The sequence below is a fragment of the Phalangium opilio genome, unplaced genomic scaffold, assembly GCF_054372755.1.
Source record: "Phalangium opilio isolate 3A_F unplaced genomic scaffold, DU_Popi_V2 ptg000079l_1, whole genome shotgun sequence".
Lineage (NCBI taxonomy): Eukaryota > Metazoa > Arthropoda > Arachnida > Opiliones > Phalangiidae > Phalangium > Phalangium opilio.
Window position 1 is genome coordinate 1,535,717 of NW_028324187.1, and position 26,004 is coordinate 1,561,720.

Consider the following 26,004-nt stretch of genomic DNA (forward strand, 5'->3'; position numbering starts at 1 on the left):
CTTAAAACTATTCCCTAAATTATGAGCGTAAATAACTCCATGGATTTCCTTGAAAAAACCATGAGTTTCATCAAGTTTGCATGTTATTTAATATTTATGCAAAATACAAATTTGGTTTGAAACCTGTGAAACCCTTGATATTATGGTATAAAATTAATCGATAAATTATGAGCGTAAATAACTTAATAGGTTTCCTTGAAAAAACCATGAGTTTCATCAAGTTTGCTTTAAATTTCAAATTTATGCAAAATACAAATTTGGTTTGAAACCTGTGAAACCCTTGATATTATGGTATAAAATTAATCGATAAATTATGAGCGTAAATAACTTAATAGGTTTCCTTGAAAAACCCATGAGTTTCATCAAGTTTGCTTTAAATTTCAAATTTATGCAAAATACAAATTTGGTTTGAAACCTGTGAAACCCTTGATATTATGGTATAAAACTAATGGCTAAATTATGAACGTAAATAACTTAATAGGTTTCCTTGAAAAAACCATGAGTTTCATCGAGTTTGCTTGTTTTATACTTTTTATGCAAAATACAAATTTGGTTTGAAACCTGTGAAACCCTTGATATAATGGCTTAAAACTTTCCCTAAATTATGAGCGTAAATAACTCCATGGATTTCCTTGAAAAAACCATGAGTTTCATCAAGTTTGCATGTTATTTAATATTTATGCAAAATACAAATTTGGTTTGAAACCTGTGAAACCCTTGATATTATGGTATAAAATTAATGGCTAAATTATGAACGTAAATAACTTAATAGGTTTCCTTGAATAAACCATGAGTTTCATCAAGTTTGCTTTAAATTTCAAATTTATGCAAAATACAAATTTGGTTTGAAACCTGTGAAACCCTTGATATAATGGCTTAAAACTATTCCCTAAATTATGAGCGTAAATAACTCCATGGATTTCCTTGAAAAAACCATGAGTTTCATCGAGTTTGCTTGTTTTATACTTTTTATGCAAAATACAAATTTGGTTTGAAACCTGTGAAACCCTTGATATTATGGTATAAAACTAATGGCTAAATTATGAACGTAAATAACTTAATAGGTTTCCTTGAAAAAACCATGAGTTTCATCGAGTTTGCTTGTTTTATACTTTTTATGCAAAATACAAATTTGGTTTGAAACCTGTGAAACCCTTGATATAATGGCTTAAAACTTTCCCTAAATTATGAGCGTAAATAACTCCATGGATTTCCTTGAAAAAACCATGAGTTTCATCAAGTTTGCATGTTATTTAATATTTATGCAAAATACAAATTTGGTTTGAAACCTGTGAAACCCTTGATATTATGGTATAAAATTAATGGCTAAATTATGAACGTAAATAACTTGATAGGTTTCCTTGAATAAACCATGAGTTTCATCAAGTTTGCTTTAAATTTCAAATTTATGCAAAATACAAATTTGGTTTGAAACCTGTGAAACCCTTGATATAATGGCTTAAAACTATTCCCTAAATTATGAGCGTAAATAACTCCATGGATTTCCTTGAAAAAACCATGAGTTTCATCGAGTTTGCTTTAAATTTCAAATTTATGCAAAATACAAATTTGGTTTGAAACCTGCGAAACCCTTGATATTATGGTATAAAACTAATGGCTAAATTATGAGCGTAAATAACTTAATAGGTTTCCTTGAAAAAACCATGAGTTTCATCAAGTTTACATGTTATTTAATATTTATGCAAAATACAAATTTGGTTTGAAACCTGTGAAACCCTTGATATTATGGTATAAAACTAATGGCTAAATTATGAACGTAAATAACTTAATAGGTTTCCTTGAAAAAACCATGAGATTCATCAAGTTTGCTTTAAATTTCAAATTTATGCAAAATACAAATTTGGTTTGAAACCTGTGAAACCCTTGATATTATGGTATAAAATTAATCGATAAATTATGAGCGTAAATAACTTAATAGGTTTCCTTGAAAAACCCATGAGTTTCATCAAGTTTGCTTTAAATTTCAAATTTATGCAAAATACAAATTTGGTTTGAAACCTGTGAAACCCTTGATATTATGGTATAAAACTAATGGCTAAATTATGAACGTAAATAACTTAATAGGTTTCCTTGAAAAAACCATGAGTTTCATCGAGTTTGCTTGTTTTATACTTTTTATGCAAAATACAAATTTGGTTTGAAACCTGTGAAACCCTTGATATAATGGCTTAAAACTATTCCCTAAATTATGAGCGTAAATAACTCCATGGATTTCCTTGAAAAAACCATGAGTTTCATCAAGTTTGCATGTTATTTAATATTTATGCAAAATACAAATTTGGTTTGAAACCTGTGAAACCCTTGATATTATGGTATAAAATTAATCGATAAATTATGAGCGTAAATAACTTAATAGGTTTCCTTGAAAAAACCATGAGTTTCATCAAGTTTGCTTTAAATTTCAAATTTATGCAAAATACAAATTTGGTTTGAAACCTGTGAAACCCTTGATATTATGGTATAAAATTAATCGATAAATTATGAGCGTAAATAACTTAATAGGTTTCCTTGAAAAACCCATGAGTTTCATCAAGTTTGCTTTAAATTTCAAATTTATGCAAAATACAAATTTGGTTTGAAACCTGTGAAACCCTTGATATTATGGTATAAAACTAATGGCTAAATTATGAACGTAAATAACTTAATAGGTTTCCTTGAAAAAACCATGAGTTTCATCGAGTTTGCTTGTTTTATACTTTTTATGCAAAATACAAATTTGGTTTGAAACCTGTGAAACCCTTGATATAATGGCTTAAAACTTTCCCTAAATTATGAGCGTAAATAACTCCATGGATTTCCTTGAAAAAACCATGAGTTTCATCAAGTTTGCATGTTATTTAATATTTATGCAAAATACAAATTTGGTTTGAAACCTGTGAAACCCTTGATATTATGGTATAAAATTAATGGCTAAATTATGAACGTAAATAACTTAATAGGTTTCCTTGAATAAACCATGAGTTTCATCAAGTTTGCTTTAAATTTCAAATTTATGCAAAATACAAATTTGGTTTGAAACCTGTGAAACCCTTGATATAATGGCTTAAAACTATTCCCTAAATTATGAGCGTAAATAACTCCATGGATTTCCTTGAAAAAACCATGAGTTTCATCGAGTTTGCTTGTTTTATACTTTTTATGCAAAATACAAATTTGGTTTGAAACCTGTGAAACCCTTGATATTATGGTATAAAACTAATGGCTAAATTATGAACGTAAATAACTTAATAGGTTTCCTTGAAAAAACCATGAGTTTCATCGAGTTTGCTTGTTTTATACTTTTTATGCAAAATACAAATTTGGTTTGAAACCTGTGAAACCCTTGATATTATGGTATAAAATTAATCGCTAAATTATGAGCGTAAATAACTCCATTGGTTTCCTAGAAAAAACCATGAGTTTCATCAAGTTTGCATGTTATTTAATATTTATGCAAAATACAAATTTCGTTTGAAACCTGTGAAACCCTTGATATTATGGAATAAAATTAATCTCTAAGTTATGAACGTAAATAACTTAATAGGTTTCCTTGAAAAAACCATGAGTTTCATCGAGTTTGCTTGTTTTATACTTTTTATGCAAAATACAAATTTGGTTTGAAACCTGTGAAACCCTTGATATTATGGTATAAAATTAATCGCTAAATTATGAGCGTAAATAACTCCATTGGTTTCCTAGAAAAAACCATGAGTTTCATCAAGTTTGCATGTTATTTAATATTTATGCAAAATACAAATTTCGTTTGAAACCTGTGAAACCCTTGATATTATGGAATAAAATTAATCTCTAAGTTATGAACGTAAATAACTTAATAGGTTTCCTTGAAAAAACCATGAGTTTCATCGAGTTTGCTTGTTTTATACTTTTTATGCAAAATACAAATTTGGTTTGAAACCTGTGAAACCCTTGATATTATGGTATAAAATTAATCGCTAAATTATGAGCGTAAATAACTCCATTGGTTTCCTAGAAAAAACCATGAGTTTCATCAAGTTTGCATGTTATTTAATATTTATGCAAAATACAAATTTCGTTTGAAACCTGTGAAACCCTTGATATTATGGAATAAAATTAATCTCTAAGTTATGAACGTAAATAACTTAATAGGTTTCCTTGAAAAAACCATGAGTTTCATCGAGTTTGCTTGTTTTATACTTTTTATGCAAAATACAAATTTGGTTTGAAACCTGTGAAACCCTTGATATAATGGCTTAAAACTATTCCCTAAATTATGAGCGTAAATAACTCCATGGATTTCCTTGAAAAAACCATGAGTTTCATCAAGTTTGCATGTTATTTAATATTTATGCAAAATACAAATTTGGTTTGAAACCTGTGAAACCCTTGATATTATGGTATAAAATTAATAGCTAAATTATGAACGTAAATAACTTAATAGGTTTCCTTGAATAAACCATGAGTTTCATCAAGTTTGCTTTAAATTTCAAATTTATGCAAAATACAAATTTGGTTTGAAACCTGTGAAACCCTTGATATAATGGCTTAAAACTATTCCCTAAATTATGAGCGTAAATAACTCCATGGATTTCCTTGAAAAAACCATGAGTTTCATCGAGTTTGCTTGTTTTATACTTTTTATGCAAAATACAAATTTGGTTTGAAACCTGTGAAACCCTTGATATAATGGCTTAAAACTATTCCCTAAATTATGAGCGTAAATAACTCCATGGATTTCCTTGAAAAAACCATGAGTTTCATCAAGTTTGCATGTTATTTAATATTTATGCAAAATACAAATTTGGTTTGAAACCTGTGAAACCCTTGATATTATGGTATAAAATTAATGGCTAAATTATGAACGTAAATAACTTAATAGGTTTCCTTGAATAAACCATGAGTTTCATCAAGTTTGCTTTAAATTTCAAATTTATGCAAAATACAAATTTGGTTTGAAACCTGTGAAACCCTTGATATAATGGCTTAAAACTATTCCCTAAATTATGAGCGTAAATAACTCCATGGATTTCCTTGAAAAAACCATGAGTTTCATCGAGTTTGCTTGTTTTATACTTTTTATGCAAAATACAAATTTGGTTTGAAACCTGTGAAACCCTTGATATTATGGTATAAAATTAATGGCTAAATTATGAACGTAAATAACTTAATAGGTTTCCTTGAATAAACCATGAGTTTCATCAAGTTTGCTTTAAATTTCAAATTTATGCAAAATACAAATTTGGTTTGAAACCTGTGAAACCCTTGATATAATGGCTTAAAACTATTCCCTAAATTATGAGCGTAAATAACTCCATGGATTTCCTTGAAAAAACCATGAGTTTCATCGAGTTTGCTTGTTTTATACTTTTTATGCAAAATACAAATTTGGTTTGAAACCTGTGAAACCCTTGATATTATGGTATAAAACTAATGGCTAAATTATGAACGTAAATAACTTAATAGGTTTCCTTGAAAAAACCATGAGTTTCATCGAGTTTGCTTGTTTTATACTTTTTATGCAAAATACAAATTTGGTTTGAAACCTGTGAAACCCTTGATATTATGGTATAAAATTAATCGCTAAATTATGAGCGTAAATAACTCCATTGGTTTCCTAGAAAAAACCATGAGTTTCATCAAGTTTGCATGTTATTTAATATTTATGCAAAATACAAATTTCGTTTGAAACCTGTGAAACCCTTGATATTATGGAATAAAATTAATCTCTAAGTTATGAACGTAAATAACTTAATAGGTTTCCTTGAAAAAACCATGAGTTTCATCGAGTTTGCTTGTTTTATACTTTTTATGCAAAATACAAATTTGGTTTGAAACCTGTGAAACCCTTGATATTATGGTATAAAATTAATCGCTAAATTATGAGCGTAAATAACTCCATTGGTTTCCTAGAAAAAACCATGAGTTTCATCAAGTTTGCATGTTATTTAATATTTATGCAAAATACAAATTTCGTTTGAAACCTGTGAAACCCTTGATATTATGGAATAAAATTAATATCTAAGTTATGAACGTAAATAACTTAATAGGTTTCCTTGAAAAAACCATGAGTTTCATCGAGTTTGCTTGTTTTATACTTTTTATGCAAAATACAAATTTGGTTTGAAACCTGTGAAACCCTTGATATTATGGTATAAAATTAATCGCTAAATTATGAGCGTAAATAACTCCATTGGTTTCCTAGAAAAAACCATGAGTTTCATCAAGTTTGCATGTTATTTAATATTTATGCAAAATACAAATTTCGTTTGAAACCTGTGAAACCCTTGATATTATGGAATAAAATTAATCTCTAAGTTATGAACGTAAATAACTTAATAGGTTTCCTTGAAAAAACCATGAGTTTCATCGAGTTTGCTTGTTTTATACTTTTTATGCAAAATACAAATTTGGTTTGAAACCTGTGAAACCCTTGATATAATGGCTTAAAACTATTCCCTAAATTATGAGCGTAAATAACTCCATGGATTTCCTTGAAAAAACCATGAGTTTCATCAAGTTTGCATGTTATTTAATATTTATGCAAAATACAAATTTGGTTTGAAACCTGTGAAACCCTTGATATTATGGTATAAAATTAATAGCTAAATTATGAACGTAAATAACTTAATAGGTTTCCTTGAATAAACCATGAGTTTCATCAAGTTTGCTTTAAATTTCAAATTTATGCAAAATACAAATTTGGTTTGAAACCTGTGAAACCCTTGATATAATGGCTTAAAACTATTCCCTAAATTATGAGCGTAAATAACTCCATGGATTTCCTTGAAAAAACCATGAGTTTCATCAAGTTTGCATGTTATTTAATATTTATGCAAAATACAAATTTGGTTTGAAACCTGTGAAACCCTTGATATTATGGTATAAAATTAATGGCTAAATTATGAACGTAAATAACTTAATAGGTTTCCTTGAATAAACCATGAGTTTCATCAAGTTTGCTTTAAATTTCAAATTTATGCAAAATACAAATTTGGTTTGAAACCTGTGAAACCCTTGATATAATGGCTTAAAACTATTCCCTAAATTATGAGCGTAAATAACTCCATGGATTTCCTTGAAAAAACCATGAGTTTCATCGAGTTTGCTTGTTTTATACTTTTTATGCAAAATACAAATTTGGTTTGAAACCTGTGAAACCCTTGATATTATGGTATAAAATTAATGGCTAAATTATGAACGTAAATAACTTAATAGGTTTCCTTGAATAAACCATGAGTTTCATCAAGTTTGCTTTAAATTTCAAATTTATGCAAAATACAAATTTGGTTTGAAACCTGTGAAACCCTTGATATAATGGCTTAAAACTATTCCCTAAATTATGAGCGTAAATAACTCCATGGATTTCCTTGAAAAAACCATGAGTTTCATCGAGTTTGCTTGTTTTATACTTTTTATGCAAAATACAAATTTGGTTTGAAACCTGTGAAACCCTTGATATTATGGTATAAAACTAATGGCTAAATTATGAACGTAAATAACTTAATAGGTTTCCTTGAAAAAACCATGAGTTTCATCGAGTTTGCTTGTTTTATACTTTTTATGCAAAATACAAATTTGGTTTGAAACCTGTGAAACCCTTGATATTATGGTATAAAATTAATCGCTAAATTATGAGCGTAAATAACTCCATTGGTTTCCTAGAAAAAACCATGAGTTTCATCAAGTTTGCATGTTATTTAATATTTATGCAAAATACAAATTTCGTTTGAAACCTGTGAAACCCTTGATATTATGGAATAAAATTAATCTCTAAGTTATGAACGTAAATAACTTAATAGGTTTCCTTGAAAAAACCATGAGTTTCATCGAGTTTGCTTGTTTTATACTTTTTATGCAAAATACAAATTTGGTTTGAAACCTGTGAAACCCTTGATATTATGGTATAAAATTAATCGCTAAATTATGAGCGTAAATAACTCCATTGGTTTCCTAGAAAAAACCATGAGTTTCATCAAGTTTGCATGTTATTTAATATTTATGCAAAATACAAATTTCGTTTGAAACCTGTGAAACCCTTGATATTATGGAATAAAATTAATATCTAAGTTATGAACGTAAATAACTTAATAGGTTTCCTTGAAAAAACCATGAGTTTCATCGAGTTTGCTTGTTTTATACTTTTTATGCAAAATACAAATTTGGTTTGAAACCTGTGAAACCCTTGATATTATGGTATAAAATTAATCGCTAAATTATGAGCGTAAATAACTCCATTGGTTTCCTAGAAAAAACCATGAGTTTCATCAAGTTTGCATGTTATTTAATATTTATGCAAAATACAAATTTCGTTTGAAACCTGTGAAACCCTTGATATTATGGAATAAAATTAATCTCTAAGTTATGAACGTAAATAACTTAATAGGTTTCCTTGAAAAAACCATGAGTTTCATCGAGTTTGCTTGTTTTATACTTTTTATGCAAAATACAAATTTGGTTTGAAACCTGTGAAACCCTTGATATAATGGCTTAAAACTATTCCCTAAATTATGAGCGTAAATAACTCCATGGATTTCCTTGAAAAAACCATGAGTTTCATCAAGTTTGCATGTTATTTAATATTTATGCAAAATACAAATTTGGTTTGAAACCTGTGAAACCCTTGATATTATGGTATAAAATTAATAGCTAAATTATGAACGTAAATAACTTAATAGGTTTCCTTGAATAAACCATGAGTTTCATCAAGTTTGCTTTAAATTTCAAATTTATGCAAAATACAAATTTGGTTTGAAACCTGTGAAACCCTTGATATAATGGCTTAAAACTATTCCCTAAATTATGAGCGTAAATAACTCCATGGATTTCCTTGAAAAAACCATGAGTTTCATCGAGTTTGCTTGTTTTATACTTTTTATGCAAAATACAAATTTGGTTTGAAACCTGTGAAACCCTTGATATAATGGCTTAAAACTATTCCCTAAATTATGAGCGTAAATAACTCCATGGATTTCCTTGAAAAAACCATGAGTTTCATCAAGTTTGCATGTTATTTAATATTTATGCAAAATACAAATTTGGTTTGAAACCTGTGAAACCCTTGATATTATGGTATAAAATTAATGGCTAAATTATGAACGTAAATAACTTAATAGGTTTCCTTGAATAAACCATGAGTTTCATCAAGTTTGCTTTAAATTTCAAATTTATGCAAAATACAAATTTGGTTTGAAACCTGTGAAACCCTTGATATAATGGCTTAAAACTATTCCCTAAATTATGAGCGTAAATAACTCCATGGATTTCCTTGAAAAAACCATGAGTTTCATCGAGTTTGCTTGTTTTATACTTTTTATGCAAAATACAAATTTGGTTTGAAACCTGTGAAACCCTTGATATTATGGTATAAAACTAATGGCTAAATTATGAACGTAAATAACTTAATAGGTTTCCTTGAAAAAACCATGAGTTTCATCGAGTTTGCTTGTTTTATACTTTTTATGCAAAATACAAATTTGGTTTGAAACCTGTGAAACCCTTGATATTATGGTATAAAATTAATCGCTAAATTATGAGCGTAAATAACTCCATTGGTTTCCTAGAAAAAACCATGAGTTTCATCAAGTTTGCATGTTATTTAATATTTATGCAAAATACAAATTTCGTTTGAAACCTGTGAAACCCTTGATATTATGGAATAAAATTAATCTCTAAGTTATGAACGTAAATAACTTAATAGGTTTCCTTGAAAAAACCATGAGTTTCATCGAGTTTGCTTGTTTTATACTTTTTATGCAAAATACAAATTTGGTTTGAAACCTGTGAAACCCTTGATATTATGGTATAAAATTAATCGCTAAATTATGAGCGTAAATAACTCCATTGGTTTCCTAGAAAAAACCATGAGTTTCATCAAGTTTGCATGTTATTTAATATTTATGCAAAATACAAATTTCGTTTGAAACCTGTGAAACCCTTGATATTATGGAATAAAATTAATCTCTAAGTTATGAACGTAAATAACTTAATTGGTTTCCTTGAAAAAACCATGAGTTTCATCGAGTTTGCTTGTTTTATACTTTTTATGCAAAATACAAATTTGGTTTGAAACCTGTGAAACCCTTGATTTACGGTTTAAAACTATTCCCTAAATTATGAGCGCAAATAATTTAATAGGTTTCCTTGAAAAAACCATGAGTTTCACCGAATTTTCGTTAAATTTATGCAAATTAGTATTCTTGTGGCAAACCTTTGAAATTAGCGGCCTTATGCACGGGGAGGTTTGCTGGTGAATTTTATGCAAATTAGTATATTGGCTGCAAACTATTGAAAATACCGGCCTTATGCAAGAAAAAGTTTGCAGAATTTATGCAAATTAGTATTTTGGAAGCAAACCTTTGAAAATGGCGGCCTTATGCAAAAATTTGGTTTGCTGCAAACTTATGCAAATTAGTGGCGTCCAATCTATGGGTAGGTTTGCATCGTCTGCTAAGTTTTAGCGTGGGGCTGGTAAACAGTAGACAGTAGGGTTACGCACGCAAGTTGAAAGCGTTTTAATGTCTTGGACTTATATTCAAAATGTAATTAAGTATTTTGGAAAAAGTTAGCTTTTTTTACTTAATATTTAAAACCTGTTAGAAAACGAACCGTAAAAACGAGCCAAATTACTTTTCCACAAAATCTTATGATTTGAATTGATCATGTTAAACCAGTCTGCTGTTGAAGCGTTGTATTCAGCATCCTATGTTGAGGACTACTTGGACTGCGTGGAGAACTTACCTGACGATGTTCAACGACATTTCACCCAGTTGCGGGAGTACGACCAGAAATATCAAAGTATGTTACTTAAAAATCCACAAAACCTAAATAAAACCAAAGCTTTGGTTCTTATTCATTGTTTGAGACTTATTATGTTTGTTTTTGAATTCCTAGTTCTTCTCAATGACTTGAATACTCTTCAAGATGTTTTATACCGCGGTGTTGACGCTGTTGGGCGTAAACGAGCTCTTTTACAGATTCAGAGAGCATTAATAAAGGCTCAAGAATTGGGTGATGAAAAGATTGAAGTTATGAACAATGTTCAGGATTTGGTTGAAAATAAATCTAAACAGTTGGAGACTGATTACAAAAATTTGGGTAAGTTTTCATTTTCCTAAACCTGTGAAATATTCAAATGCAATAGACTAGTGTCTTTAAAGAGGGGTGTAGACTGTGTATCCCTCACTTTAGGGGCGCTCTTGTAAGGGGGGGGGATGACACTGAGCTGAGGGATAGAAGGTTATGACTTTTGCATAGTACCAGAAGGGGATAATAGAAGAAGGATGACACTCTGTATCCTCTTAATGCTTTAGTTATGTAACGCCAATCTTCCCAGGCTCACCCTTTTAGTTTGCTTTCCCGCTCATCAAACTACAAATGGGTAACTCTCGCACCGTAAGGTGAATTCTATAATTGTTTGGCACTAAATCCCCAGCAATCATCCCACAAACCTTGATTGTCTTGACGTGGGACAAAAATCCACAAGCGCATGCATGCGTCTTGCCAAATATTTAAACGCTAATAGAGTAATGATAAGGGAACTATTTATCGTGTATGTGATTCGGTTTAGTAACCTTGCTCTAAACGTTCCGATGTTGGGAAGAGTGACGTTACACTTACCCCGCTTTGTGCTCGTACACTTCTCTCGAAGAGAAGTATTATATACTTCTGATAGTACTGACACTATGGGTTGTCAATCTTTTGTTACAGATTTTGGGCGTGAAAATGAGAATATAGATAACAATCGATCAGAAAGTCAACCAGAACGTTGTAGCAAAAGATCAAGAAGGCAGAGAAATCAAGATCTGTTGGGAAAAGATGATCCTTTATTTGATCGTCAGGAAAAGGAGGGCAGTGCATTTGGAAATGCATTGACATCATCCGCTTCCGGATCACATGGCAATATCGGTGTAACAACCAGTTTGAACCATTATACCAACGCTACCGCAGCCAACAAGAAGAAAAAGAAGAAGCGCAAAACAAAGGGAGACAAAGGACGGGACTCTTCTCCTATTGATCCCCCAATTGACCCCAATGAACCTACTTATTGTCTGTGTGTTCAAGTTTCATACGGGGAAATGATTGGTTGCGATAATGAAGAGTGTCCCATTGAATGGTTTCACTTTTCTTGCGTTGGACTAACAACAAAACCCAAAGGAAAGTGGTTTTGCCCTAAATGCCGTGGTGATCGTAGTAACCAGATGAAACAACGCTGATTTGTAATGTAACTTTGTGAGATTATACTATGGTATTTAATGATTTTTCTATGTGTATCGCGTTATAAGATTTTAGTCAGAGTTTTTTCGACACTTCGGCTGAAAATAAAAATTTTTAACATAAGTTTTTGTTTGATAAATATTTTTCGAATAAGTAGTAAAATAAAATTTAAAAAATCTAAAAATCGATGTGTACGAGATCGAGTTGGCTATGGTTGAGTGCAGTCTGGGAAATAGCACACTTCCTCTGGTCCAAAACCAGTTTATTAATTGCTTGGACTAGTTTTTTAATTCAAGAAGTGGGGGTTACTGGTCCTCGGGACCAGTTTATTAATTGCAAATCTATAGGAGAACAAAGGTGGGGACCAGTCCGGAGACCAGTTTATTATTTCCGACCCTAGGGGGGTCACTGGTCCCAAGGACTAGTTTAAAAATTATCCTTATTTCTAAGTCTGAGTGGAGTCAATTTCGTCTGCTCCACCATTTCAATGGCGACCATAAGCCATAACGAGAACTTCGATAAGTTAGAACTCCGCCATTTTTAAGTAATTTCTTATAAATTACTGAAATAATTTTTCCAAGTTTATTTTCCTGCAAAGAATATGGAATTTCAAAACAGGCAGATGACAGAAAACCTGTCATACAAGGTGTCTACGCTAAAAGAGGTAAATATTTTTGTAATTTCGTAACCCATTGCCAAGGCTTAGGGAGGTAAGTCGACTAGTCAAGTTGCATGTAAATCCCGATAATTAACGTATTACGCACTATTTAATTTTACCTGACAATTATTAAAATGGCATATCTATAATATTTAACGCAGTATGTGCGTGAAATTGAGATTGAAGCCAAAGAACACAATAAACTATTGGATGAAATGGACACTGATTTTGATAGCTCAAAGAACTTGCTTTCTGGAACAGTGAACCGCTTATTTAAGATGGTAAAAGGCGGGAGATCCAATAGAAAATTGATGCTACACGTTAGTTTATTTATCGTGGTATTTTTTATTGTTGTGTATTTCTTAATCAACCATATTCGGAAATAGATCATGATTGATCAAAAACTGTCTCTCAATTAATTTATAATGTAAATAATATTTTCATAATAAGTTCCATTATTTAAGCTAATATTTTGGTGGTAAAAATATTATATGGATATAAAATATATTTTTTCAAATAAAAATTAATTTTGTTTCGAATCTTCATGGGCTACTTGTCAAAAAAATCGCAGTACAAAGTAGCCCGGCCTCCTGTTGTAAATGGTATCAATCCTCCTAGTCTGAAACTATGTATTAGCAAAAGCAGGGCCGGAAATAAGAAAAAATTATTATATGCCCTCCCCCTGCTTTGACTTGAAAATTTATAGTCCGCTACCACGAACTTTCTCGTGACGTCATACCCTCTTATCTCTTACCTCGGTTTTTGCGACCATATTGGAAGTCGTCAACTCAGGCCATACAATTTAGACTACCAATATTGACGTCAGGCACCCGTAGCTACTCCCCTCTCAGTACCACTCTATAGACTAGTGGCGGTAGAGATTAGAGAAGGGGTGTAGACTGTGTATCCCTCCCTTTGCACGCGCTCTTGTAAGAGAGGATACAGTAAGGGGATGACACTGAGCTAAGAGATAGACGGGTATGACGTTTGCATAGGTAGTACTGCCAGGGGGGGTGCAAACTGTATCCCTCCCTCTGGGCGCGCTCTTGTAAAGGGGTGCGGTGATACTGTATGCCGCCAGTAGGGGGATGACACTGAGCCAAGAGATAGAAGGGTATGGCGTACTGCCATTGGACCTAGGCCCACTCCTCCCATTAGGCTTACTCTATTAGTTGGAAAATCCTTCCATCCTGTAGAAGACCAAAGAAGTGATACATGGACCAAATTAGCAACCTTTTTTAGATATAAAACTGTTTTATTGGTAAAAAACTAAGTAAATTTTGATTCACAATTATTTAAAAAGATGGGGGGGGGGGTATGATTCAAGATGGACAGGACATTGTATATGAGGTGTTTTTGGCACGTTAGCAGTTATGCGTGATGTGCACAATTGTAATCAAATGAATGATTATATAAAGTAGATAGATATATAAGAAGATACACCACAACCATTGAAAGACACTTTAATTAAATTAATGTCTTTTAACTATATTTCGAAAAATGAGATTCTAAAATCATCACCACCACTGAGTCTATAACCGTATTAGGCGCTCTACTTCTTCAAAAAATGGCTTGCAATGTGATCATGTGAATCCCTGTTAGCAAGCTTATGTTTAAAATATCACTAATACTATTACTATAATACCTTCAAGATTAAGTAAAAAAAAATGGACGACGAGATGCACGACGGTTTATCTTCTTAGGGTTAGAGAAAAGTAGTACCCCATTTAGGCTATTCTATTTCTACGTAACCATATCACCAAATATTATATTTTTCTTATCAAAATCTGTAGTTTTGTGCCCTGGGATTCTGGGAATATAAATAATATAATAATGACGTCCCGTTTAACTAAAATATTAAATTTCTTTCACCAATATCTCTTTCTAAACTAATCTAACTAACTACATTTCCATTGTTAACAATTCCACCGGTTTAAAAAATAATATGACCATCCATTATGATTCATTACACGAACTACTTACGTTAAAAAGACTAGAATAATATTTGATGCGAAATAAAAAAGCCGCGGTGCTTATAGAAAAATTACTCTTGCATATATGAAGTATAAAATGGAATGTTACGTTTCCGTTAAAAAGTCTTAAAAAATTGCAAAAATAGCTGCTATGATTAAATCGATCTTATACGAGAATCTTGAGGGCTGTAGTCAAGAGATCTCCATCATTTGAGTTAAATCGTAACTCATTTTACAAGGTGGTTAAATACATTGTTAACCAATACTTAAGTCACTGTTCATCCCCTTTTGGATCAAATTTGTGAAATTGAAAGCCACCGGTTCGCTCGAAACACAAATGCTCCTAATATTTGAATATATACATTAATCTGGAAATGAAATTAGTTAGGGATTAATTTTTCTTACGGTGGGAGAAAGCGTCATGTTTTCTAAAACAGAAAGCAACTCTTGGAATGTTGGACGTTCATCCGGATCGAGTTCCCAACATTGCAACATCAGTTGAAACCTTTTTCAAAAGATGCCAGGGTTTGTATGATTTTGTAATATGTTTCTTTAAAAGTGGGAAAACATTACAGTTCATCCGAAACTCCAACTGGATGGGGTAATCTTAGACCACGCATAGTTCGGGGATAAATTTCGGAAGTGAGTGTGTCAGAGTAGGGAGTCCCTCCCAAAGTACAAATTTCCCAAAGTAGAACGCCAAATGACCAAACGTCGCATTTTGAAGTGTATCTAGTTCGTCCAGCTTCAGGAGCCAACCAACGTGAATAGTCAAGTTTCTGGGATAATTTGTAGGTTATTTAGTGGAAATTTCAAGGAAATGGAGATTGTTAATGTCTGACGCTCTCCAATAGAGTGCTGTCAGAAGCGCCGGTGTGACGTCACCCATGCTGTTTTCCCATAAAGAAAAAACGGTAACTGTCATGGCCGCCCATTGCTAAAGGCAGACTCGTGACGTTTAACCTTGGATCTGACGTCACAACTGACAGCACTCTATAAGAACCACCAAAAATTACTTTTCCAGCGGGATGATAGAAAAATAGACCAAAATTGGTTATTTTTGGTTGGTAACTGTCTGAAATGGCTACACTCCTCGAGGATAAATGCTTATGCATGACCCCAAAATCAGATATGTACTTCATTCCTTTTGAAATTCCCAATGCCAAGTCAAGTATAAAATTCTCGGAGACATTAGCAAATCTTGGTCCCGTTTGTAGCCTACTCCTTAAAAGTAACCCTCTCAAACTTGTATCGTAACATTCACCAACCAGGTGTAAGATTCCTTTAAAAGTTATTAATTAATCAGCTTATTGCTTAAAACATTTGGAAACTAAGATTTAAAGAGAAAAAAGCACCTTTATCTTCACAAATCCCTACAAATTCAGCTACATTAGGATGGGATGAAAGGCGGAGTTCGGCATCAATTTCGGAATAGAGAGAGAGTTTTTCTTTATCCCCCATAATTGATTGATCTGGACAATTACCACCGTAATCGGAATTAGTTTTGGGATCACGTGATAAACGAAATTAATTACTTAAATTAATTACTTTGCGTTAATTGAACGAAAACCGTAATGGGTTTCCCTCTTTTATGTACAACTCCTTTCCTAACTTCCCCAAAATGTCCGTTTCCTAAAACTTGTTCGCTAATTTCAAGAAGATTTTTGGGTATGGACCAGTAACGTTCTTTAAGTATTTCCCAAAAATCTCCCAAGTTAACATTTTCGCCTAAACGTACGCCTTGAGCAAAACCATTTTCTTCCTAAAAATTAATGGAATATCGATGTAATGAAGAGCGGGTTAACTTATTATTATAAAGCGGTCCGCCATTTTAAAAATTACCACGTCGGTAATTTGATCGTGTAAAACCATTTCATCCGATAAACGGCGTTTACCATAATGACGTCTTAGTAAAAAGTATAAGACAAACGATACAATTAGTAAGAAACCAAATATCCCTAAGGCGATTCCTAAAATTTTCGGTAAACTCTGATTCTGGAATTCTATAAGAAATAGAATGGAATTTTTAATTACCAATGGTAATTAAAGAAAAGCGTAATTATTAACCATTTGGTCTTGTATAGTAGACTGGGTCTAAATTAATAATAGTAGATTGCAAAGGAGAGTAAGCGGCTTTTGTAACACCGTTTAAGGTGCTAATTGTGCCTTGTAAAACTTCGTAGTTTAATTCCTCTTTTAAAGGCGCGTTGAAATATCCGCCATACATTTTTCCATCACCTATTACGAATGTTTCGCCAATTTCGCTTTCTTTTAACGAAGCGGTGATGTAAAACGGTAAACCACTTTCTTCAGCTATACTATAATTGTATAGCTGCTCTTCGTTGAATGATATTATGGTCGTTTTTTCAAGTACAATAACTCTAATTGAGCTGCCAGTTTGAAAGAGTAGAGGGGGTTTAGTTTAAAAACGTGCCAGCTCAGTTATACCAGGGATGGATTTAATTTTAGAAGTAGGAATGGGCGCGCGTCAAAGTCCAGGACCCCCTCCCCCGGGGGTATGAAAGAAGAGGCGGGTCATAGCGACAGAGGTAAAAAGGAATTACGTATTTTTCGCCGTCCCCGTCAGCAACGTTATCAAAACGTAGTTTAAGTGAGCCAATAACAATTTAAACTTTTCGTTACGTGTTGGGGAGGGGCTATATCCTGTGCTATGAGTCGGACTGAAGTAAATACTAACCGTTCTCCATTCCTACTTTTAAAATTAAATCTATCCCTGGTTATACTTTAAAATTACCTAATAGGACCCTTATCACTTTCTCCAGGGTACAATTTAACTTTCATCGTTGTTGCAGTACGTTCCAAAATATCAATTTGAGGTGGTTTATCTGGCTCTAAATTATTACGAAATTTGAACATTTTATAACCAAACATTTTGTGGGTATAGGGGTAACTGGACAACTGGACGCACTTCCAACTTCAGTCCAAAAAATAAGGCTGGACGGTTCAGTTAAATTATTTTTAACAGTGGATGCCACAATGGTGATATTGTATTGGGTTCCTGGGTGGAGGGAGTTAACCAATGCCATTGTTTTTGAACCGGCTGTTGATATTTCAACAGCCATGGTACCGTGTGACGGTGAATTTGATTGGATTGGTGAGATTTTGACCTTCGTGGGGTAATCAGTTTTATTTATATTTTAGCTAGTTACATTAGCTATATTATGTACTAACGAGATAGCCAGTAACATTGACATTGTAGAGATTTACGGGATTCCAAGAAATTGCTACTTCAGTTTCATTATAAGACAAAATGGTGATGTTAGACGGACCTTTTAAACCCAAAATTCCTAATAAAAAAAAAACCAAGAAAGGAGAAAAATGGCTTTGAAATTTGTGCCAGTCACTTATAGACCATACTTTTGCAATTATAATATAGCGGTCCCTAAGTATAATTATGAAGTTATTTCGTGTTACTTTCCCATTATTTACAAGGTTTTGTGTTACTTTCCCTTTATTTACAAGGTTTCGTGTAACTTTCCCTTTATTTACAAGGATTCGTGTAACTTTCCCATTATTTACAAGGTTTCGTGTTACTTTACATTTACTTACAAGGTTTCGTGTTACTTTATCTTTATTTACAAGGTTTCGTGTTACTTTAAATTTACTTACAAGGATTTCGTGTAACTTTCCCTTTACTTACAAGGTTTCGTGTTACTTTACCTTTACTTACAAGGTTTCGTGTTACTTTATCGTTATTTACAAGGTTTCGTGTTACTTTACCTTTACTTACAAAGTTTCGTGTAACTTTCCCTTTATTTACAAGGTTTCGTGTTACTTTACCTTTACTTACAAAGTTTCGCGTAACTTTCCCTTTATTTACAAGGTTTCGTGTAACTTTCCCTTCATTTTCAAGGTTCCGCGTAACTTTCCCTTTATTTTCAAGGTTCCGCGTTACTTTACCTTTATTTACAAGTTTTCGTGTAACTTTCCCTTTATTTACAAGTTTTCGTGTAACTTTCCCTTTATTTACAAGGTTTCGCGTCACTTAAACAAGGTCTTACTTACTTTACCCTTTTTTCTTATATTTGTAAGGTTTCGTGTTACTTAACTTTTATTTCTTATAATCGTAAGGTTTTGTTTTAGTTTTACTATATTTGTAAGTTTTGAAGTTAATTTCCCTAATTTTGTTAAGGTTTTGCGTTTCTTTGCCTTTATTTGTAAGGTTTGGTGTTACTACTTGTCTCAAAGGAAAATGTTTGTTTTATCACTAGATGGCCTAGCTTGTTACCAGAATTTGTTGCACAATACCAAGCAATTTCAGATATTACATGTACAATTTCAAGATTAGATAAGTTTTGGTTTGCTTGACACAATCGTTATAAAAATTTTGTTAGTGTTTTAAGTCGCAGTAATTTCTGACATAAGGCAAGAGAAAAAAATGTCCAGCTCAGATTCTGAAAATGAAAGCTTTAGCAGTGGTCAATTGGACGACCCGCGGAGCCCCAATTTTCTCAAAGACAAATTTGGTGAAAACTTTATGAACAATTTTAAATTCACTGTGCCAAACCCCGTTGAAATGCCAAACATTGTTAACATAAACCAATTGCAAGGAACAATATCTATAGGAAATACAACTACAATAGTCAACGTTAATGGAAATTTGCCAATAGCTGAGAGCGCGTCCGCGCAGTTCGAAGCGGTTAAGGAAAGTGTACTCGAGTCAGTGAAAGAGGTTTCCGACTTGCACATGTATAAAATTGCCGAACATATAGCTGGTGATTGGATGAAACTAGCCCTAAATTTACCAAGTGACCCAAAATTTGAATTTTCGCAATTGGAAACTATGCGTCTAGACTATCGTTTGTATCCAACCCATACTGAATTAGTCGTGGGGGTTTTGCAAAAGTGGAAACAAATGAATCCCTCAAACGCCTTGGTAGGAGTTCTAGCTAAAACACTAGTGTGTATTGAACGAAATGATTTGGCTAACAAGCTTGAAGAAGTTGAAACTGAATAACATTGTTTAGGTGTTACGAGACAATGTAAAATTTGTGAAACTAATTACTATCTTAATAAAAAAACATATACAAAGGATTCGGAGTCATTATTAGTTAGGGATAGGGAGGGATTTGGTGCGATAAGCCTTTGTTACGATGGGATTTGTGAATTGTTCGCGGTCGCGGTCCGGAGTACTAAGGAAATGGGGCCAAAAGGTAGTAACTACAAGTAAATACGTGACGATGGGCCGCAGATAGTATATTATGGCTGTATTTTAATGAATAGAAATTTGAAAACGGCCGTTCACTCTTCATTAGCAATCTTCGTTACAAAGCCAATGAATTTATGTCAAATTTGAGCATATTACTTAAATGAAGTTACCTTTAAAACATATAGTGATGAAGATGATGTAAAACGTTGTCCTAAGGAAATTATTCATATTAAAAGTATCACGTCAGGGCAAAGTGATAGGATATTCCATCAGCCCTAACCCGACCCGTCCCTAATCACTATCCAAGATCAGCTCAGCTTAGCTTACGCGCCCCAGGAATGGAAAGTGTAGCTTCCTCTAGCGTAAATTTTTGTCTGGTCCCTCCTAGTACGCTCCAAAGGCAGGCTAAGTTGACCGAGGTATTTCCGGCTACATTGAAATTGCATAGACCGGAAGTTCCTTCGTCAACCCAACCCCCAGACATACCTTCCATTCCTGGAGCGTATATTTTCTTTGCCATAGCCCACTCGATCATGGATGAAGGATGCAGCGGATGCTCGTGAAAAACACTTGACGCTCAACAGGATGTGCAACTCCCTATACTAAAAAGTAGTCAAGTCGATACTAGCTTCCTGGATATCAGCGCTGGAAACCCTCGTGGGAAAAATAAAAAAATACTGGAGGTGGGAAAAACCAAAGAACTTGGAACATATGTTCCAAGTTCTTTGAGAAAAACATGCGCTACCGTCAGGGCTGGAAATAAGGTGGATTTTCTTAGTGGTCCTCGGGACCAGTGACCCCTCATGTTGGAATTATTAAACTGGTCCTTGGGACCAGTGATCCTTGCATTAATTAATTTTACCGGTCCCATTATAAAATTTCTAAATTGGTGAGAATAAGAAGCGCGTAAAGACACAAAAGTAAAGAAGCTAAAAGTTCTAACTGATTTTGAATTTTTCACTGTAGGTAAAAGTAGCGTATCAAAATCAAATTTTGCACTAGCTGCCACCTAAGACCATTAAACACCGTGTTTAATGGTCTTAGTTGCCACTAAATATCAATCAACATGTCTAATGATATTTGAAGTTCTTCATCCTTTTCTGAACTATCCTTATTGGGTTTTACATAATTTCGGTGGCTACATCAGTAAGCTAGAGTACGAGATCTTCCTTAGGAATCAAAATCCTGTAACGTGACTAGTACCATACACTACCTCATCCTCCTTGTCCAAAACATGCCTTTTAAAAAGTATTAGATTATACAGCCAGATTGTCTAGCCCATAATTAATTAGTTTTACTTCAAGAAACCAAGGAACGCTTTTGCTGTAACGTTTGAAGCTAGCGCACATATCAGAAGTATATAATACTTCTCTTCGAGAGAAGTGTACCACAAAGCGTGGTAAGTGTACCGTCACTCTTCCCAACATCGGAACATTTTGAGCAAGGTTACTATAACGAATCACATACGCGATAAATAGTTCCCTCATCATTACTCTATTAGCGTTGAAATATTTGGCAAGACGCGCTTGTGCATTTTTGTCCCACGTCAAGACGAGGTTTGTGGGATGATAGCTAGGGATTTAGTGCCAAACAATTATAGAATTCACCTTACGGTGCGATGCCCATTTGTAGTTTAATGAGCGGGAAAGCAAACTAAAAGGGCGAGTCTGGGAAGAATGACGTTACTTAACTAAAGTATTAAGAGGATACAGAGTGTCATCCTTCTTCTATTACCCCCTTCTGGAATTATTGACCATTGTCATTACTGGAGGGAAGACTCGCATCTCTTGGGAATTGCGATTGCACCATTTTAGGTGGAATCTCTGATAGCGTTTTGACGTGTATTCCAACCAGATTATTCTCACAGGACACCCTATTTAAGGGGAGGCTAAACCTATAGTATCTTCTTTCTTCATACTATTTTAATTTTACTAATTTTCTAATTAAGAACAGGAATAATTAGGCCAAAAACAAACAAAGATTTTGGAATATATTACACATTTCATTTCAGAACTTTTGATCAACGTAAAACTGGGTCCCCTGTAAAATGAATTAACTTTCATAGGAATTAGTTTAATTATTATGATTTCAGGTTTCGACCTATTGGACAAACATGTTTATAGGGTAGTTTTTCCAGCTGTAGGAATCCATAAACTCCGGTACCACTTTTTAAAAGTGGAGAATAGTGTTTTGGGCTGTTTAGAAAACATTATTAAATTATAATTAACTGAATTATTAGTTATATTCGAAAATAAAAACGATAAAATTGAAACGCACGCTCCCGCCATATTTTGAAGTTTGCCTAACTTCAGCAGCGCCATCTAGTGGTACGTGTTTGCAGCCAAAAGCATATTCATTCATTTGGGACGTTTACCGTGAGAACTAGCCGCTGCGATTTTCTGTCCGATCTTTGCTGGTAAATATTTTGATTTTATTTATATTTTAAGGGTTACTTTGCATTAATTACCAATGTTTTATCGCAACCGATCGGAAATTAAGCGTCGCAAGTGGAAAATTTACGCTTAACCGTGCCAAATACGTTTGTTAATGACGACCAAGGCTTAGGGGCCCACGTTGCCGTTGGCAGTGCAGGTGTTACTACGACCAAGGCTTAGTATCCTATGTCTTTTAGGAAGTTGGCTTGAAGCTGTTGCCCATTTCAACGGTGGATACAAAGATCTTTCCAGGTAAATATTTTATTTATATATTAAGGGTTAGTTTAGATTAAATACCAAAGTTTTATCGCAACCGAATGGAAATTAAGCGTTTCCCCCATTCCACTATCGATATTAAGTATCCAGGATTGTCTCTCCCACACCAAATCCCAACTACATTCCAACTGTCCAACACCTACCAAGGGAATTACAACTTTCTATTCTTGGTTGGTCTTCCCTAACAACGCGTCGCAAATATTTTGACCTTTTAAGCTTGATCAAAATCTTAAACTCCCCTAATCAAACTTATTTTTCTGATGCCCCCTCTAACGCTCCCACAAGGGGTCATGGTAAAAACTTATTATTCCACCGATATGCCCGTAAAGACCAGCTTAAGCACTCCTTAATCTTATTAATTGCGCATTGCATTTATTCCTGGTTTTACTATTCAATCTTTTTAGTCGGTTTAAAAGTAATTCAAAGTGATTATTTAATTAATATTTCAAGATTGACTCTAAACCGTATTAATATAAGGCTTGTTGGGGGCGCATTGAGTTCCCCATCCAACCATACTAAAATCTGGGTGTACCTCGTATGAGCAGTTCTCGAAATAGCAACCGCGATTCCAAAAACAACAGCGGTGTTTTTCAAAACTACTGTTTTAGAAATAGTGGTGTTTTTGTTGAAATTTGGGCATTTCTTAACAATACAGTTGTACTCGTTGGTTTCAAAAACAACCTTTTTCTGTGATCATTTAATCAGTAATGTGACCCACTAACCGATCGTGTTTATGAATTTTTTTTAAAGTACACTTAAATATTGTACTATTCTTCAGGCTGTGTCAGTTTATAATTCTCATACCAGGATAGAAAAATAATTCGAGAAAGGTTCTTTTATTTCAGAAGTAGATAATTGTAACCAGTGATTTTTGGGAAAAGACGTATTATAATTCGAGAAAGGTTATTTTGTTTCGGAAGTAGATAATTGTAAACAGTAATTTTTGGGAAATACATATTATAATTCGAGAAAGGTTATTTTATTTCGGAAGTAGATAATTGTAAACAGTAATTTTTGGGAAAAGACATATTATAATTCGAGAAAGGTTATTTTATTTAGGAAGTAGATAATTGTAAACCGTAATTTTTGGGAAAAGACATATTATAATTCGAGAAAGGTTATTTTATTTCGGAAGTAGATAATTGTAAACAGTAATTTTTGGGAAAAGACATATTATAATTCGAGAAAGGTTATTTTATTTCGGAAGTAGATAATTGTAAACAGTAATTTTTGGGAAAAGACATATTATAATTCGAGAAAGGCTATTTTATTTCGGAAGTAGATAATTGTAAACAGTAATTTTTGGGAAAAGACATATTATAATTCGAGAAATGTTATTTTATTTCGGAAGTAGATAATTGTAAACAGTAATTTTTGGGAAAAGGCATATTATAATTCGAGAAAGGTTATTTTGTTTCGGAAGTAGATAATTGTAAACAGTAATTTTTTTGGAAAAGGCGTAACATTGTTACACTATTTCCAAAATATTACTAACGAAACAAAACCTAAGCTGACCTGACCTAATACTATTTAGTTGAAATAATCAACTTTAACCTAACCAAATTATCCCTATCTGACCTAGTTCTTTTTGAGTTCATATAACCCAGCTGGGCCAGCTTACACCATAATAAACAACTATCGTTTTTCGCATATCTGTTTTTCCGCTCTTTAGAGAACTGCCTTTACGGTACGCCGCGTTTACGAGAACCGCTGTATCGGTAATTGCCGTAACGGGTAAACTGCCATTTCGAGAACCGCTATTTAGGGAACTGCTGTTATGAAATCCGCTCATAAGGGAACTGCTCATGTGATGGCTTCCCCTAAAATCTTGGGGGTCGAGTAAATACGGGCCAATTAATTGAGGAAAGTGTTCGCTAACATACCCCCTCCATAGGAATAGCGTTGCACCCAACTTTGAAGGCTCATAACTCTGGTTCTACTAGAGATTCCCTTTGAGTATGTTATAGTCAGGGCCGGATTAAAGGGGGGGGGGTGAGGGGGTACTGGCCCACGGGCGCAATGCTTGTTGGGGGCACATTGAGTCAAACTATTCCCCCCTTAGCAACATTCAGAGCTGTGCTAATTAGCTGACTACTAATTGAATTAGAATGAGCAATTAGGTAAATATTTATGAACTAATTAATTAGCCAATTAGCAATTAGACATAGAAACTAATTAAATTCAATTAGAACTTTGGAGGCTCATAGCTCTGGTTCTACTAGAGATGTGATGATGCCCTTTGAGTATGTTTTAGTCAGGTCCGGATTAGGGAGGGGGGGGTGAGGGGGTACTGACCCACCAGGGTTCGTACGAAAGTTTTACTGTCGAAATCCCTGACTTTTCCAGGTTATCCCTGACCAAATTTTGGCAATATCCCTGACCATTTTAAGGTGTTTGCCAGAGCCCATTTCATCACACCTGGCTCATATTTAGCATTGGTCGAAGCATGGTTTGATATACCAAACGAAATCCCTGACATATCCCTGACGTTTTAGGAAAAACTTTTAAATCCCTCACTTATCCCAGACTTTTGCTCCTATTTTCCATATCCGTGACTTATCCAGGTTTTCCAGGTTATCCAGGTTCCGTGCGAACCCTGCCCACGGGCGCAATGCTTGTTGGGGGCACATTGAGTCAAACTATTCCCCCCTTAGCAACATTATGTTGCTAAGCAGAGCTGTGCTAATTAGCTGACTACTAATTGAATTAGAATTAGCAATTAGGTAAATATTTATGAACTAATTAATTAGCCAATTAGCAATTAGACATAGAAACTAATTAAATTCAATTAGAAATTAGCCATTTATTTATCAAACTAATTAATTAGAATTACTAATTTCTAATTAATTACTTGTCTAATTAAGGAAAAAAAAGAAACCATAAGTAAACATATAAGTTTAAAAGTGCCCATGGATTTAGTACTTTGGTAATGCAAAGTTTAACGTTTTAATGCCCTTGAAAAACGGATACGGAAGCCGTGAATTATTCACTAAAAATGAGACAAGCCTCGAGCCTTCTGTCATGTTAAAATTTGTCTCATTTCTTCATTTTCTTGCCACAGTTCCTATAATGGACTCTGAGTAGTAAATCCTTGGGCACTGCTATAAATTCGAGTAGGAAAAACAGTCGAAATTTCGAAATGGGACAGTTATGATTTACGAAATTTTCTACTAGTACTATTATTCTCTCATGTTTTGAGGAGCTGAAATATTTAGAGTAGCACTAAGGTTTCCTCATCGATATAATAAGGCGGTTTTCATATTCAAATCAATCGAGAGTTAATTCCTCGATTTTTAGTTT

The 26,004-nt window shown here is 33.3% G+C and overlaps 3 protein-coding genes across 5 annotated transcripts; 2 read left to right on the forward strand and 1 right to left on the reverse strand.

The window, feature by feature from the left end:
- The first annotated feature begins 10,403 nt into the window (after positions 1–10,403).
- Positions 10,404–12,315, forward strand: LOC149654122 (inhibitor of growth protein 2-like). Of its 2 annotated transcripts, none has more exons than XM_089845515.1 (4): positions 10,404–10,517; positions 10,650–10,773; positions 10,870–11,073; positions 11,686–12,315. In XM_089845515.1, the coding sequence occupies exons 1-4, from the start codon at positions 10,494–10,496 to the stop codon at positions 12,189–12,191; spliced, it is 858 nt and encodes a 285-aa protein (XP_089701641.1). In that variant the 5' UTR covers positions 10,404–10,493; the 3' UTR covers positions 12,192–12,315. The 2 variants fall into 2 exon arrangements, with proteins under 2 accessions (XP_089701641.1, XP_089701642.1); XM_089845516.1 differs by having other exon boundaries at positions 10,440–10,517; positions 10,576–10,773.
- A 350-nt stretch (positions 12,316–12,665) lies between these two features.
- LOC149654123 (BET1-like protein) lies at positions 12,666–13,389 on the forward strand. Its single transcript, XM_089845517.1, has 2 exons — positions 12,666–12,856; positions 13,012–13,389. The coding sequence occupies exons 1-2, from the start codon at positions 12,794–12,796 to the stop codon at positions 13,234–13,236; spliced, it is 288 nt and encodes a 95-aa protein (XP_089701643.1). The 5' UTR covers positions 12,666–12,793; the 3' UTR covers positions 13,237–13,389.
- Positions 13,390–14,084: 695 nt separating this feature from the next.
- Positions 14,085–20,755, reverse strand: Wsck (tyrosine-protein kinase Wsck). Of its 2 annotated transcripts, none has more exons than XM_089845513.1 (12): positions 20,164–20,755; positions 18,016–18,131; positions 17,753–17,951; positions 17,579–17,675; positions 16,891–17,213; positions 16,666–16,826; positions 16,372–16,585; positions 16,179–16,295; positions 15,840–16,105; positions 15,397–15,602; positions 15,229–15,328; positions 14,085–15,166 (listed from the first exon to the last, which is right to left on the reverse strand). In XM_089845513.1, the coding sequence occupies exons 1-12, from the start codon at positions 20,219–20,221 to the stop codon at positions 15,095–15,097; spliced, it is 1,929 nt and encodes a 642-aa protein (XP_089701639.1). In that variant the 5' UTR covers positions 20,222–20,755; the 3' UTR covers positions 14,085–15,094. The 2 variants fall into 2 exon arrangements, with proteins under 2 accessions (XP_089701639.1, XP_089701640.1); XM_089845514.1 differs by lacking the exon at positions 20,164–20,755 and adding an exon at positions 18,850–19,021.
- Between the last annotated feature and the right edge of the window lie 5,249 nt (positions 20,756–26,004).